At 41.4% G+C, this 14,954-nt stretch overlaps 2 protein-coding genes across 2 annotated transcripts; one reads left to right on the top strand and one right to left on the bottom strand.

Moving 5' to 3' along the window:
• The first annotated feature begins 3,848 nt into the window (after positions 1 to 3,848).
• LOC141019230 (pleckstrin homology domain-containing family F member 2-like) lies at positions 3,849 to 4,849 on the top strand. The gene is made up of 2 exons (XM_073494086.1): positions 3,849 to 4,092; positions 4,257 to 4,849. Exons 1-2 carry the CDS (start codon positions 3,849 to 3,851, stop codon positions 4,847 to 4,849), a joined length of 837 nt encoding a protein of 278 aa, XP_073350187.1.
• Positions 4,850 to 8,941: 4,092 nt separating this feature from the next.
• LOC141019228 (uncharacterized) lies at positions 8,942 to 13,945 on the bottom strand. The gene is made up of 10 exons (XM_073494082.1): positions 13,937 to 13,945; positions 12,728 to 12,838; positions 12,227 to 12,537; positions 11,086 to 12,108; positions 10,678 to 11,000; positions 10,434 to 10,585; positions 9,856 to 10,342; positions 9,504 to 9,740; positions 9,245 to 9,382; positions 8,942 to 9,122 (listed from the first exon to the last, which is right to left on the bottom strand). The coding sequence occupies exons 1-4, from the start codon at positions 13,943 to 13,945 to the stop codon at positions 11,907 to 11,909; spliced, it is 633 nt and encodes a 210-aa protein (XP_073350183.1). The 3' UTR covers positions 8,942 to 9,122; positions 9,245 to 9,382; positions 9,504 to 9,740; positions 9,856 to 10,342; positions 10,434 to 10,585; positions 10,678 to 11,000; positions 11,086 to 11,906.
• Positions 13,946 to 14,954: the final 1,009 nt, after the last annotated feature.

Genomic DNA, 14,954 nt, shown 5'->3' with positions numbered 1-14,954 from the left:
AAGCCAAACCACGACAACTGATGGCTCATAACAGCTATCTTTTATTATCATTATTATTAGGATTATCACCTTTGAGCTCTACTTTTTTCTTTATAGTTAACCCCAAAAGCATGAGAAAAGATTTCCAAAGCACGTACAAATTAAAAAGTGTGAGATGTGGGGGGTAAAGATGGAAGCAGATGTGTGCGAGTGGAGCAGGAGGAATAATATCTTCATGTGAATTTATTTTTCCACCCAATGTGATTCGATAATTTCTCCTTACCTGTTGAGTAGTGTGATGAAATGTAATAAAGACAAATGAAACTCTGCTGTGTGTTTGCTCATTCTGATCCTGGATGACTGAACACAATATTTACTCTCTAACTTACTGCTTTGACAAGTTGTGGCCACTAGATGTCCCTGTTGTGACATCCAGAGATGTGAAGAGTCCTTCAGCAGTTGCAGTGAATCAGTGTGTCATGCATTCAGCCATGGGCTTACAAGACACCACAATTCATACAATAAATAGCCAATCCATAGTGCATTGTATACTTTTTCAAACAATACAGTTTTACAGTTAGGACTCACTTTTCACTTCCCACAGCTCACATAATCTGTTTTCCTGAACTGTACAACTTACTGTAGCATCTTTGGCTTCCAGATGAAAGTGAAGTGTGATTCAGGGCACATGTGTCTTTAATTTCCATGTTTTCCAAAAAAGTCAATGAAAGCTTACTCTTAATAGTAATATTTCTCTGCACTACTCACAGCAGAAGCCACCAATGAAGTCACGAGTTGGATTAAGAACGACTTGGCGATGTCAGTCTAGCTGATGTTAAAATAAGTGGATTAGTCATAGTTGGATGTGTGTCACAGACACAGCTGGAGAAGGCCTTATGAATAACTGTGTATTGAAATGAAATATGTACGGAGCTTACTGGTCTGAAAAATGAAGCCAGTGCTGACGTGTGTGCATCTCTTTCTTGTATGATGATTCGATATGCATCTAGATACAAGGGCTCCGATACCATTCAGGGACGATACAGTCTTAATAGGGGACAATTCAGTGCCATTCAGCCTGATACAGTTCTTAACATTTGTTTACCATAGTCATTTATTTTCCATCATTATTTTAAAGAAGCCATTTCTGTAAAAGTGACGGTACTTCCCTGGGAAATATATCTGCTATACTTCATGAAAGACTGAAATGAGAAGTGAGTGTCACCATCGTGCTACCGATCCAGCTAAAATCCTAATGTCTTCCAATCTTTGTACTCAATGGTGCACTGCAAACCACGTCAGCGCTGTCGGACATGTTGTTTTTGTTTATCCCTTGCATGCATCAAGTTTTTTGCAATGGAGGCGGTGCAGTGATGTAACTCTCAAAGAAGTAACGCAAGAGTCTTGCTCTAAGCTTTAAATTTGAAATGAGATTTGGTGACACTGTGCAGAGCAGTTTGCAGTTAGCAGCTGAGCTTCAGTCAACCGATTACTAACTTTAAGAACGGCCATCGTCCGCTTCATAGTATATCCCACATCAATGTACTCGCATCGTTAAAAAACAGATTTCTTTCTTTCTCAATTGAGCATTATTGATGGAGGATAATATACGATGGATGCAAGTAGATTTTAAGAGTTGGTTGAAGGACAGAGAAATGTGTGGAACAAGATCTGTTCTGTTCCTTTTTTAATCAGAACTCCTGCTGGACAAAGTGTTCATGGATCATCAGTTACCCAGAGAGGCCTTTTGTTCCTAAACCCATTCAGCGCAGACACAACTCGCTTGTGTGTAGATATATTTGTGGTAAATGTGGAGATGAGTTGTGCAGTGGCAGAAGCTGTGGGGAAGAACCCAAGTGTTATCAGAGTGTTAGCTTTCCATAGAGACAGACAGAGGGTCAGAGAAGGCTAAGGAATGAGGATGCAGCTACAAAGGAAAATATTCAAGAAGTTGAAGTTTATAGTCAGCGCTGTAAAGTTTCCAGTCAGACAAGTCTATCATGAACTCTATCTCAGATGAAACTTCTTCCTTGTCCCAAGTAACTGTATCTTCTGTCTCTTACAATGCAGTGTGACAGATAACAGAGAAAAAGAAACAGAGATAAGATTAGCATGATATAACAACTGTCAACAAAACACAAACTAATGAGACTAGCTACAGCTTGCAGACTGTTAGCTTAGCTTAGCACAAACACTGGACACAGGGGGAAACTGGTTTGCACACTTTGTTTGCCACACGTTAATTAGTCCACTTTAGATGGGCTGGTTGGTTTATTTTGTCACCTTTGCACCTGTTTCCAGTGCTTATACTAAGTTATCCGTTTCCATAACCAGATGAAATCCTACACTGTGAACCAGCACTTGTGTTCAGCCAGCATTTCCCCCTTGGAGTTCCCCTTACATTTTGCCATGGGCATGTTTGCCAGCCATTGTATAATAGTCTCACTGGTAGGAAGTGATGATGACAGAAGACATGCAGCTGTTTTTTTAGGCTGGTTTCACACTGTGCTTATGCTCTGGTTAGGATTAAAAAACAACATGGTTAGGGTCAGGAAAACATCATGGTTTTGCTCGAAATACCAGTTTTGGTCACTATGAAAATGGCCACAAATGTCTGCATGTCTCCTTATATCCTTAAATATCCGGTGATGTGACTCAATCTGTGGTTGGCCGTTCGGCAGTCATCCCCTCCACCTCCTGATGTGAATAGTGGCTAATAAGCATATAATGTGAGTGTGATATGCCACGTTTGGTACAAACATCAACCTGGGATGTGTCTGTGGTTTGCAGAAAAGTTAACTGCTCACATTGTATCCTGGCAACTGGCCATTATAACCACATCGGTCCAGATGGAAGTAGGCTATTTCAATAACTTCTGGACTTGAACTTTGGCACTGACATTCATGTTCCCTTAAGGATGGATTGTAATAGCTTTGGTGATCCTCTGACTTTTCATATAGCGCCACAATCAGCTCAAACCTGCTGGCATGATGACAAGATCTTCCCATCGGCCTCAGCTGCAATTTAACGTTAACGCTAAACAACTCTTGTAAGCATGATAAACATTCTCCCTGCTCAATATGAGCATGTTAGCATTGACACTGAGGCATTTTAGCATGGCGACGTTAGCATTGAGCTCAATGTTCTGCTGTAGCTATACGTACAGGCTCACAGCTGCTAGTCTAGCTTTAGACTCTTACAGGAGTAGTAAGTATTTCATAAAAAGCAGTGTGCAAGAGTCAACATATTACAAATAAAGTGAACTTAAAGCATCAAAAAGTACTCATGAAGAGCAGCCTATTAGTGTTTTTTTATTATATTACTGGATCATTATTGTGAATGCATTAATGAAAGTCATCATTTTAATGTTCTTTTTGATTGAGGTGATGCTTTATATGCTGTTGGTTGTTTAATCTACAAAAATGTACTGTATTATACAAGCTGGGCGTATGCTTTGTATGGAAATACATTTTCCAAAAATCAAACTAGCAACTGTATCTGTATTAATAGAGACAAAAATGCAGTGTTTTCCTCTGAAACGTAGCACAGTAGAAGCATAAAGTAGGTGGCTATAAAAATGCCAATACTCAAGTTAAGCACAGGTATGTCAAAAAAGTACCTAAGTAAGTTTCACGTCATTACTTTCTCTGAATTTGCATCCAAAAAAAGATCTAAAGGTGTTGCATGGTGCTTCCCCATGCCTCTCCCTCTCTCTGACTTCTCGTATAACGTGTTTGTTGTCAGTCTATACTTGGAAAGTCCCGCCTTGCGGCAGACAAAAAGGCCTTATAAAAATCCACTCCTCCTGCTGCAGAGAGCACTTTGTTCATGTGAGATCCCAGTGCTCAGACAGGTATAAGGTCACCGCGATGGACCTGTCGACATTTAACAAGGAGAACTGTGAGCGGATCAAGGCAGTGGAGAGTTCGTTTCGTGCATCAGGGAGGCCTCTGTCCAAACCAGGTCGGGTTTTGATAGGACAGGGCCGCCTGATGAAGCGGGGCCGTCGGAAGCCACAGCCGAAGGTTTTCTTCCTCTTCAACGATGTGCTGGTGTACGGCAGCATCATTGTGAATGGCCACTGGCACAAAAATATGAAGATCATCCCTCTAGGTGAGCAACTCATCTACCTTATTTCTTCAAACCACCTTTTATCCATAAAATATGATCCAACTTCACCACAGGCAGTGATAACAAAAGTTGCCTAATGCCATTGGAAATTCTGTATGATGATTTTTTACATTGTTTTCATTATGCCATCCTCACTGTTGTTTCAGAGGACATCCAGTTGGAGGACATGGAGGACGGTGTGGAACTGAAGAACCAATGGCTGATCCGTACACCGTGCAAGTCCTTCTTCGTGTCTGCCCCGTCAGTGGGGGAGAAGCAGGCCTGGATGGAGCACATGGAAGACAGCCGGTTGAGCCTGCTGCAGGGCGGCAGCCGCCAACCTGGCTCTACCTTTGCTGTGACCTGGATCCCAGACCAAGCCGCCTATAAGTGCATGCGCTGTTTCAAAAACTTCTCACCGACCAAACGTCGACACCACTGCCGAAAATGCGGCTTTTTGGTGTGCCATTCCTGCTCCAAACACAAAGTGGTGATTGACCACATCCATCCAACTAAGAAACTGAGGGTCTGCAAGTTCTGCAACACCAGGAACAAGATAGATGAAAGGTCTCGTCTGAGGGGGGACAGCACCGGACAAGAAAACTTAGAGGAGGAAGATGTGGTAGCATCCAGTGAAGAGGAGGAGGCAGAGGGGATAATTGAGGATTTCCCTGAAAGCAGCTGGCTGGACTCTCACACGGGCACATGGGGAAACGAGGACATCTATGATTATCCAAGACCAATGCATCTGCGACCGTAGAAAAACATGACCGCATTAGGACTGCTGTACAGTCTAACCACTCCTCCACATGTGACCTTTCTCCCCTTTTTATCTCCACCAGTGTATTATATGGAGATAGATCTGGTGGTCACTGTTGTCAATACCACCTATTTGTTGTTGTTGTTGTTGTTTACTAAACTTTAACTATGAATCATCAAATCACAATAAGATTGCTTTCTGTCACGCAGACATAACTGATGTTTTCCAGCATTAACCATCATACTAAACTATTATGTTATAACAAAGAGTGTTGGACTGCTGCATGTTGGTAGTCTAGTGAGAACTGCTGTCATTACTGTGTTTTTTACACTGTGCACTTGTAAAAAAAAAAAAAAAAAAAAAAAATGCTGTGAAGTAGTCCCAATACACAAAAAGAGTTTATTCATTCCTGAGAGTGTCACTGGCTGTTTTCATGTGAGAAAATATTTGCACTAAATATCTGTTGTTATGTACATTTTGCTTTGAAATGATAAATGAACAATAAAGCACTTGCAAAACAGGTAAAGGTTTTCTGATGCAATAATTTGAGTACTGAGACTGACATTAATAAATTGTGGAAATGATATAGGCTAAATGAAAAAACTATTTGTGAAATAATTAATTAGTTAGGAATAATTAGGGAAATTAGTAAAGCTCAACTTGTTGTATAAAATGTTATATATTTCCTTATGGAAATAGGAATATTTTCATAATCATAGGCTTTTATAAAACTTCCTTCATCCATAGAATAACATTTTTATTTCAAAATGCCCTCATTCAAAATCCAGCTTTTACCTTATAATGGCAATGATCCCCAAAACACTTGCATTAATGTCATTTTTTATTTTATGTCACATTTTATTACAGTGGTGAATCAGGCCCCTGAGCTAGTAGCTAACAACTGAGCTCAAGCTAAGCTCTACTGATACCAGATTTAGCCAGTTAGCTCTTGTTAGCTATAGAAACAAAGTCAAAGTAATTCATCATCAACTATAACTGCTGCTGTGATAAACGCAGCATAAGGACAGGAAAACACACAAATTAGCACCTTCGTTTTATTAACAAGGCTGCACATGCTACCTGCCTGGATAAGTAGCTAGGCCTGCACAGGGTTGTTTGCTTGGTTTATTAGCTAGCCTACTCAGCACCAAAGTGAAGAGACTGCGTTAACGACAGCAACTATCTGGTTAATTCAGAGTTACGTTGGCAGGAATTTGATTCTAAAGACGTTCCTCAGATAAAGAAACAAAACTCTGTGAAGAGCAAAAAGACAGAAAGTGGTTGCTGAAGCTAACAGGAGCTAACCGGCTAAACTGGGTATAATGGTTTTAATGTGGGCAAAATGATCCATTTAATACAACATTTGATCAATAAATAAAATAAGTAAATAAATGCTTGTAAATAAATACATTCAAAATCATACTGATGCACTTGGTGTATAAATATGTTGACTAATAGAAACTGAATTAATATCATATTAGTACATATAGGTAGGGTGTTGCATCTGAACAGGAGTGACCTGAGCAATCAACTGTTAGAGCATATTGTATTTTGAAGGGAGGACAGTACTTGACTAGCTGACTCACGCTGGGTTAAAAGGTCCCCTCTTTAAACAAGCACTGCTGGTATGCATGGAGCTGGCAGATGTTTAGGTGATAACTGTTGCCGGTGGCTTTGCCAGTAATAACAACAGGGTGTGGATGTTTACCAATGCTCCGGAGTTTCTTCTGAAAATGATGTCAACATACCAAACTGGGGTTGCTCTGTCTTCCTTGATGTGTCACAATAGTCCATACGTCAAACAACATACCTCAATCACTGTTTCTACTTTGGATTCCACCCGAAGGGCAGATTTAAACATTTCATTAGAGGATTAGCAGGCTTTTATAAACACACGGTAAAAACTGGAACAAAGCCAGAACCTTTCTAATCACACGAGAGCCATTTACTTGACGGTAATGTCAAACCTGTTTGTCTGTTCACACACGGAACAAGGAAATGTATTTTTCCGTTTGTCTTTGTCTGATTGATAATCCCACTTCTGGAGAATGCATTGTCGCCAAGCTGCAGACGGGGCTGTTTTTCTAACATCATGAAATGCATCATACACACTGATCATCCGTCATATTAATCCAAAACCCTGATATATAACAGTTAACACTGACAGGGACCAGTTTTCTACCATATGAGTTTTTTAGCTTTTGACATTTTGAGCATATTTTTCTGTTCATACTCACAAACTTTACTGAAGTAAGGGTTTGAATGCAGCACTTAGACATGTAGTGGTGTATTTTCACAGTGTGGCATTAATACTTTTACATGAGCAAAGGATCTGAATGCGTATTAATTATATTATATTTTACTTATTAATCTAGTTGTTCAAGTTCTGGTTATTGATCGGTACTGCAAAAGGTCACTGAGGGTGAACAACATGTTCTCAAATGACTTTAGTGCTGTGCTGTGGATAACAAGTCAATATAGCGCCATCTGTTGACTTAAAAATGGTATGTGATTGCAGAGTATGATTAAATGCAAGACTTAAAAATGAGTCCTCGCATGGTGTTAAAGTGTTTTTTTGGTGTTTTGATATCTTGCTTTTTAAAAGTTTGTGTCAATATCTCCTGTCATCTGTCTCAGGTGTAACTGTTGGTACAATAAAACATGTTTCATAACTCTCTGTTGCTGTTTTGTTGTGATCTACTTCAAGATAAAAGTGTGTGCGTGTACAGATATGGTGTCCCAACAGCAGTGCTTGATGTTGGACTCATCCTGTTCCAGATGTGCGCTCTTGTTATCGGAAGGTCTCTGGTTCGATTGCCCTGGTCTGCATGTCGAAGTGTCCTTGGGCAAGATACTGAACTGCTCCTGATGTGCTGGTCGGCACCTTGCATGGCAGCCACCAACATCAGTGTATGAATGTATGTATGAATTACTGTAAGTCGCTTTGGACAAAAGCGTCTTATTCACACAGTGTATTCACAGAGCCGATTCAACACTCTCTGGATTTGAGGCATACTCTGACATCTTATGGACAGAAACTGTAACTACAGTCTGTACAGTCAATGAGACGTATGATCATATTTCTGAAACTGTCCCTCATTCATGCTCAGCAAACAGACTGCATGGTGATGTTCATTACTCAGACAGGGACAAAGTCTCATTAGAGGTCAGAGGTCTCACTTGACTGATATATTAGTGTGTATCCAGGGGTTCCAGGGTTGGAAGGGTTACTTTAAAAATGTGTTCTGATACAGTTACTAATTACATGTTAAAATGTGTATTTTATAACACTCATGTTTTAAGCTTTCAGTTTAAAACATTCCAAAAAATGAACTAAAATTGTCAACAGAATATGAAGAAACCATTATGTTGACATTTTGTCAACGACATATCTGTATTGTGTTGCAGAGGTGTTTACTGAAGTTAGCATGTTAAGCAGCTAGCCCTGCCTGTCCTGTACTGTAGTACCATTTTTTACTGGCAATAGCCCCCCATAGTTGTATTAGAGCGGTAAGTTTGCTTTGTTTTAGTGTAATAAATAAACAAAATAAATTCACAGAGTGAAGAAAGGAAATACTCTGACATCTGACTTGTTGCCTTGTTAACTTATCTAAAGTCAAACTTCATTCAAAACCCACCAACACAGTCGTAGTTTGTCTTTCCACAGTCAGCTGTGGCTTTGTTGAAATAAATCCTTAGTTCACAAATTTAGATGTGAAAATATTCTGAGTCTGCACATTGTTTATTACCCACCGCTGACATTTCTTTTTAAATGAGACAAAAATGTCTTTATCAGCAGGAAACACAAATGTCAACAATGTATATTTGTATTCATTTTATTTATTGGCATGAAGACCTGTGTCTGTAAACTGTGACTTCTTTGTGACCACTAACTTTTCTTTGGTAAAAAACAAACATTTGACACAGTATGTTTACAAGACCAGAGAAATTAATATCAAACTTTTGTCTTGATAATTTGTATAATTATCTAAACAAATATGTTGCCTATAGTGTCACTATCATTTTAAATGATCATAATAATTTAAAAACACACTTTGTACAGTTTAGTTCACTTTTATTCCAACAGTTTACAGATCTGCACACTTGTCAACAACACTTTACAAAACAGAAATCAAACAAAGACATTTAGGCTCCTTAAGGTGTAAAGGTGTAACTGGGGCCATCCTGTGGGGCTTTTGACTGGGAGGGACCACGTGGAGAGAGGTGCTGATTCACTTCTGTTGTTCAAGGTGAAGACACTGGATATAATTTCCTGCAGGAGGATAATATATGCATTTATTTGCTTTAAAACTAGGTTAGATCATTTATAAAATACATTTAAAAGTTCTTTAGTTAATTAAAACCCATGAGAAATATAACAAATGTGTGGCTTACCTTACTGTACTGATGATTTCTACCAGCTCTTTGGAGGATAATGCCATGAAGGTTACGCAGCTTGGACTCCATGATTGACAGCTGACCTAGTTTGATGCTGCATTTAGGAACAGCATTGATCCACCAGCTGATGTTTGTCTGAGATGATACAAAACAAAATAAATTAAAGTTCTGAAAATGTGTTTTTATCCCCCTCACATGGAGTTTAGATCCTTCTATAACTACTCTTTTAGTTTAGCACTTACTGCACTTTACTCACTGGATGTTAACTGGCAGTGGATGTTTCTGGTCGGGGCTGTAGCTGTTTGCAATCATCTGCAGGTGGAGGGGACTGCAGGTTGCTGGAAGAAGCTGTAGGTGGAGGGTTATGCTGCAGCTCTATGCCAGAATAAGCAGGATGAAGCAGTGGCTTCAGGTTTGTGGCAGAGGCTGTAGGTGGAGGTTCAGGCTGTAGAGGATGGCAGAGGACGGAGGCGGAGAGTTTGACTACAGTTATCTGCAAGAGAATACAGTTAGAGGAATCTGGAGGTTGCTTGCAGAGGCTGTAGATGGAGGTTTGGGCTGTAGCTGTCTGCAAGAATCTGCAGGTGGAGGTGGTGACTGCAGCTTACCTGCAGAGGCTTTAGGTGGAGGCTTGTGTTGCATCAGTCAGCGCATATCTTCAGGCTGAATTTTTGCTAGAATCTGCAGGCGGAGGAAGCAACAGGTTACTGGCATTGTAAGCAGAAGATCTAAGACACTTTAGGTGGAGGTTCTGGCTGCACTTATCTACTCAGAAGCTGCAGGTGGAGTAGAAGGTGCAGGTTTCTGGAAGAGGACTTGGAAGTCCATGTAGTAGGAAGACATGGGCTGCAGCAATCTGTCAGAATCCACAGGTGGAGGTTGCTGTGGATGTTTCTGGCAGTCTGTAGGTGGAGGATTGTGCTGCAGGTGTCTTCCTGCATTCTTCAGGTGGAGGAAACTACAGGTTGCTGGCAGAGGCTGTAGGTGAAGGCTCGTGTCTGTCAGCATGAATCTACTGATGGAGGCAGCAGTGTTGGTTTTCAGTCGAGGATGGAGGTGGAGGTGGAGGTTGAGGCCTCATCCATCTTCCAGAATCTGTGGGTGGAGGAAGCAACAGGTTACTGCAGAGACTGTAGGCAGAAGATGGAAGACACTTTAGGTGGAGGTTTTGGCTGCAGTTGTCTACCAGAATTTGCAGGTGGAGGTGGCGGTTGCAGGTTACTGGTGGAGACTCTAGGTGGAGGCTTGTGTTGCTCTCGTTGGCACAAATTGACAGGTGGAGGCAGCAGGTTTTTAAAGCTGATGATGGAGGTGGAGGCCTTAGTGGTCTTTCACAATCTGTTGGTGGAGGAAGCAACAGGTTACTGGCAGAGACTGTAGACAGATGATGGAGGACACTTTAGGTGGAGGTTTTGGCTGCACTAATCTACCAGAATCTGCAGGTGGAGTAGAAGGTGCAGGTTTCTAGAAGAGGACTCAGAATTGCCTTTAGTTGGAGGACATGGGATTCAGCAATCTGTCAGAATCCACAGGTGGAGGTTGTAGTGGATGTTGCTGGCAGAGGCTGTAGGTGGACATCAGAGTTGCATTTGTCTGCTAGAATCTGTAGGTGGAGCTGGCGGCTGCAGGTTTCTGGCAGAGGCTTTAGGTGGAGGCTTGTGTCTATCTGCACAATCTTGTGATGGAGGCAGCTGTGTTGGTATATCAGCCGAGGATGGAGGTGGAGGTTGAGGATTCAGCGGTCTTCCAGAATCTGTTGGTGGAGGAAGCAACAGGTTACTGGCAGAGGCTGGCAGCAGGTGGAAGACACAAGAGGTGGAAGTTTTAGCTGCACTTACCAAAATCTGAATTGGAGGAGAAGGTGGATGTTTCTGGAAGAGGTGGATGTTTCTGGCAGTGGCTGTAGATGGACCTTCAACTCCATTACTGTGTGCCAGAATCTGCAGGTGGAGGCGGCAGCTACAGTTTCCTGGCAGAGGCTCTAGTTGGAGGATTGTGTTTTAGCTATCTGCAACAATCTTAAGGTGGAGGAAACTGCAGGTTGTTAGAAGAGGCTTTAGGTGGAGGCTTGGGTTGTGTCTGCCTGCAAAAATCCACAGGTGGAGGTTTTGTCCAAGGTCGTAGGCGGAGGTTGAGGTCTCAGCTTTCTGCTAGAATCTGCAGGTGTAGGTGGTGACTGCAGGTTACTGACAGAGGCAGTAGGTGGAGGCAGGAGTTGGAAGCAGCTGCAGTTGGATGAGTCAGGTTGTAGCTGACTACACAAATTTACAGGTGGAGGTGGCAGTGGATGTTCAGGTGGAGTATGTGTCTGTACAGCTGTCTGCTGTCTGCAGGTGGAGGCTAGAGCAGCAGATGGCTGACGTAGTAAGAAGGCACGGTTAAGATTTAAAAGTGAGTGGAGGAGACTTGTAGGTGGAGGATGGAGCCGCTCACTCCAGGTGGCTCTCAGAGGTTGTGTCTTGGCAGGTGGTGTAGATGGTGTTTGAGGTGGAGGCTTGATTACTGATGGAGGCTGCATGTACTGATGTAGATGAAGCCAGTGTTGAGGTCTCTAATATTTACAGGCTGCATTTGATCTTATTGAACTATTATTACAGAGTGTTTGAGTGGAGCCGCTGCTCTCAGGTCAGTTGGACTTCTTGGCTCTTTTATGTGGAGGCTATCCAGGGCTCGGTTCTCCCAAAGTATCTACATCATAGAGGGGAGGAAAGACTCCAGCCCCGTACGAGACGTCCACGTGTGTGAGTCCATCTTGATAGGTTGATGATGTAATGGTGGGGCGGTCGAGTCTCTCCCACAGCTTCTGCTTGATACGTCGTCCCGACTGTAAACTGTACGGACGAACCCGGCCGCTCTTGTAGCTGTGAGGAGTGGAAGGAACAGAAATGGTATGAAATGTGACTGAGTGATAGATTTTTAAATCATTTGACAAATGTGATGATCTGATTGAAAGAGTCAGCACGTTTGACCCAAACGTACCTCAGCAGGTCGTCTACCACTTCATGGTAGACTCTCTGGTAATCTTCCACTGAGCAGTTGTGTATCTTCAGTGGACCGGAGCGGTTCACACCACTGGAGCTCGGCTGGTTATCAGCACCGGAGCTGGGGGGCACGTTGTACACCACGGGCAGGTCAGCGAGTGGGATGGTGGATGAAGGCGCTGGGACCAAACTGATCTTCCCTGGACCATGAGCAGAAGGTGTAGAAGGACGGGGCGCGGAGCTCCGCTTCCTCTTCTGGGGAAGGTTGGCCTTTGTAGCAGAGTGCTGGGGCCCCGGGGTTAAATTCACCTGGATGAGATCAGCAGCACACGAGAGGATGTCAAGCTGGTCAACTTGTTACTTATCAACAGAATACTTTTACAATCTGACAAGAGAACGTCTACATCAGATGAACTAGCTAGGAAAACTGTGGCAGTTAAAGACCCTTCACATATTCTGAATTCAAAGAGAATATTCTGTTTTCCTCCAGATGTCTAACCTGCTCGTTCCTGCAGCATGGACACTTGGTCCAGGCACCGTGCGCCTGGCGTGCACTGCTTCTCCTCCGCCTGCTGTAGTCGTGGTCTCGCAGGAGGATGGGAAGGTCACTCTGCAACAACACACACGCAATCACATGTTAGAGTGAGGCTCTGTAAGAGCAGTCAACACAACGAGTGGCATTGAATAGACCAGATCTAATTTCTGTAACTTTCCTTTAAAACTGATATTCTTTTTTATGAGCATAGAGGCTGTTTATCTTTTCAACCAATGGATCCATAATTTTATCTTCTGAAACAAGATCAAATTGATCTTTTAGAGGCTCCAGAGCAACATTGAACAGCTGGGCCACTGTTAACTCCCATGTCTTGAACTCTTTGTTCAATAAGTTGATGATCGATCAATGGTAACTGTCTCGTTGTCTTGCTTTTCAGTCACTTTTCATGCAAAAACATTTCACAGATGCAGCTTCAAAAAAAAAAAATCTGAGGATTTACTGCTTTTCCCCATTTTTGTTTTCATAGTTTAAATTGATCTTGAAGTTTGGACTGTTGGTTGGACAAAACAAACATTGTGAAAGTGTCTCTACCTTCTGAGATTTTATCGAAACCATCAATCAAATAAATGACTCAAGAAAAAATAATCAGAAGATTATTCTCCAATGAAAGAAATCATTAGTTGCAGTCCTTTATAAAATATCTCAAAATGAGCTCCACTTCAGCAAACAACATTAAAAACCTGCTTATCAACAGGCCCACATGAGTAATAATAATAATAATAATAATATAGTGATATATCATTCAGTAAGAGTGTGCAATTTTTTCTGAGTTGAGCACTTTAATGCACATTTTCCTAATTATACTAAGATACTTTTACTTGTAATAGAGTATTTTTGCAGGATATATCCCACCACCTGTACTGAAGTAGGCCTGAAGGGTCTGACTAGCTGACCTCATCCACCACTGCCTCCCGCTACATTATGTATAACATGTCTGCTTTGGCCCGAACAGATGTTTCATTTCCATACACTTTAATAATCTTTATTCTTTTCTCTACACTTTATTAGTTTCTGTACTGCAGTATATTGTCTGTACCATGAGACATGTTACAGTGTTCATATCAACCTGATGACTTTGACCTTTCAGGGTTCAGAGAGTCGACGGCAAAACACAGAAAACAGCATTAGACTGTCAAAGTGTTCAAGTCTCACATTTTCCATGTCGAAAGTTAGTTGTGTGTCGGTTGTCAGTCTCAGTGGGTCATTTGTTGTTATCCAGAGTGAAAAAATCTTCAGCTGAACCAAAAGCTTTACAGAAATTGGGAGTGAAACGGGTAAAATGTCTTGTGTTGACGGTTTCAGGCTGTGTTTGTTTTTAAATGATGATCTGATAGAAATGATGCACCTGGAGAAAAACATAGCAACCATGGAATCCTGGACGGCCATTTTGTGCGCGTGTGTTTCACAGTCACATCTCACCTCTGGATTTAAACTTTCATCCAATCAACCTGCAAAAGATGAAGTCAACATGTAACCATGAAGAAATGTCCAGCTGTGACTGTGTCCTCTCTCATATTGTCTGATAGAAGTTTGGTTTCAGTCCTTATAGAAACAGCTCCTTGTGAGAGGACTACATGTGAAGGCTTTTATTTTGCCATTGAAACATTTCAGACTTCTTTATTACAAAGTTGTTTTTATTACCTAAACTATATCTCAGGTTCGTCAACTCTCAGCTTTTAGCTTCAGCTGTCAGCACAGGTTTAGAAGTCAAAGTAAAAAGTAAAATTTCTTTTATAAATGATAAATATTGTCCCTACAGTAAGTCTATTTTTAAGTCATCTTTTTTAAAAGTTATTTTTTCCCTTCTGGTGTTTAAGAGAGATATGAGTCCATATGTAACTATAAAGAAATGTCCCGCTCTAACTGCGTCCTCATCACATTGTCTGCTGGAGGTTTGGTCTAAATCTTAACATGAACAGCTCCTCGTGAAGGTCACATTTAAGCAGGCTGTTGTAACATTCTGATATAGAAACTACATTTCATATAATTTATTACAAACTGTTTACAGATAATTTAGGTTTTTCACTCAATCTATATGTCAGGTTTGTTTTATGGACATTAATCTATATAAATCATGGTGACGTTAGGGTTGGGTTAGGGCCAGACTTTGACCCATTGACTCAAAATCAATGCCAAAAATGTTTTCTTGGAGTTTCTATTTTTCATGAAC

Source organism: Pagrus major, chromosome 23 (assembly GCF_040436345.1).
Source record: "Pagrus major chromosome 23, Pma_NU_1.0".
Taxonomy (NCBI): Eukaryota; Metazoa; Chordata; class Actinopteri; order Spariformes; family Sparidae; genus Pagrus; species Pagrus major.
The sequence above is the reverse complement of the archived record's forward strand: the minus strand, read 5'-3'. Positions and strand labels throughout refer to the sequence as shown.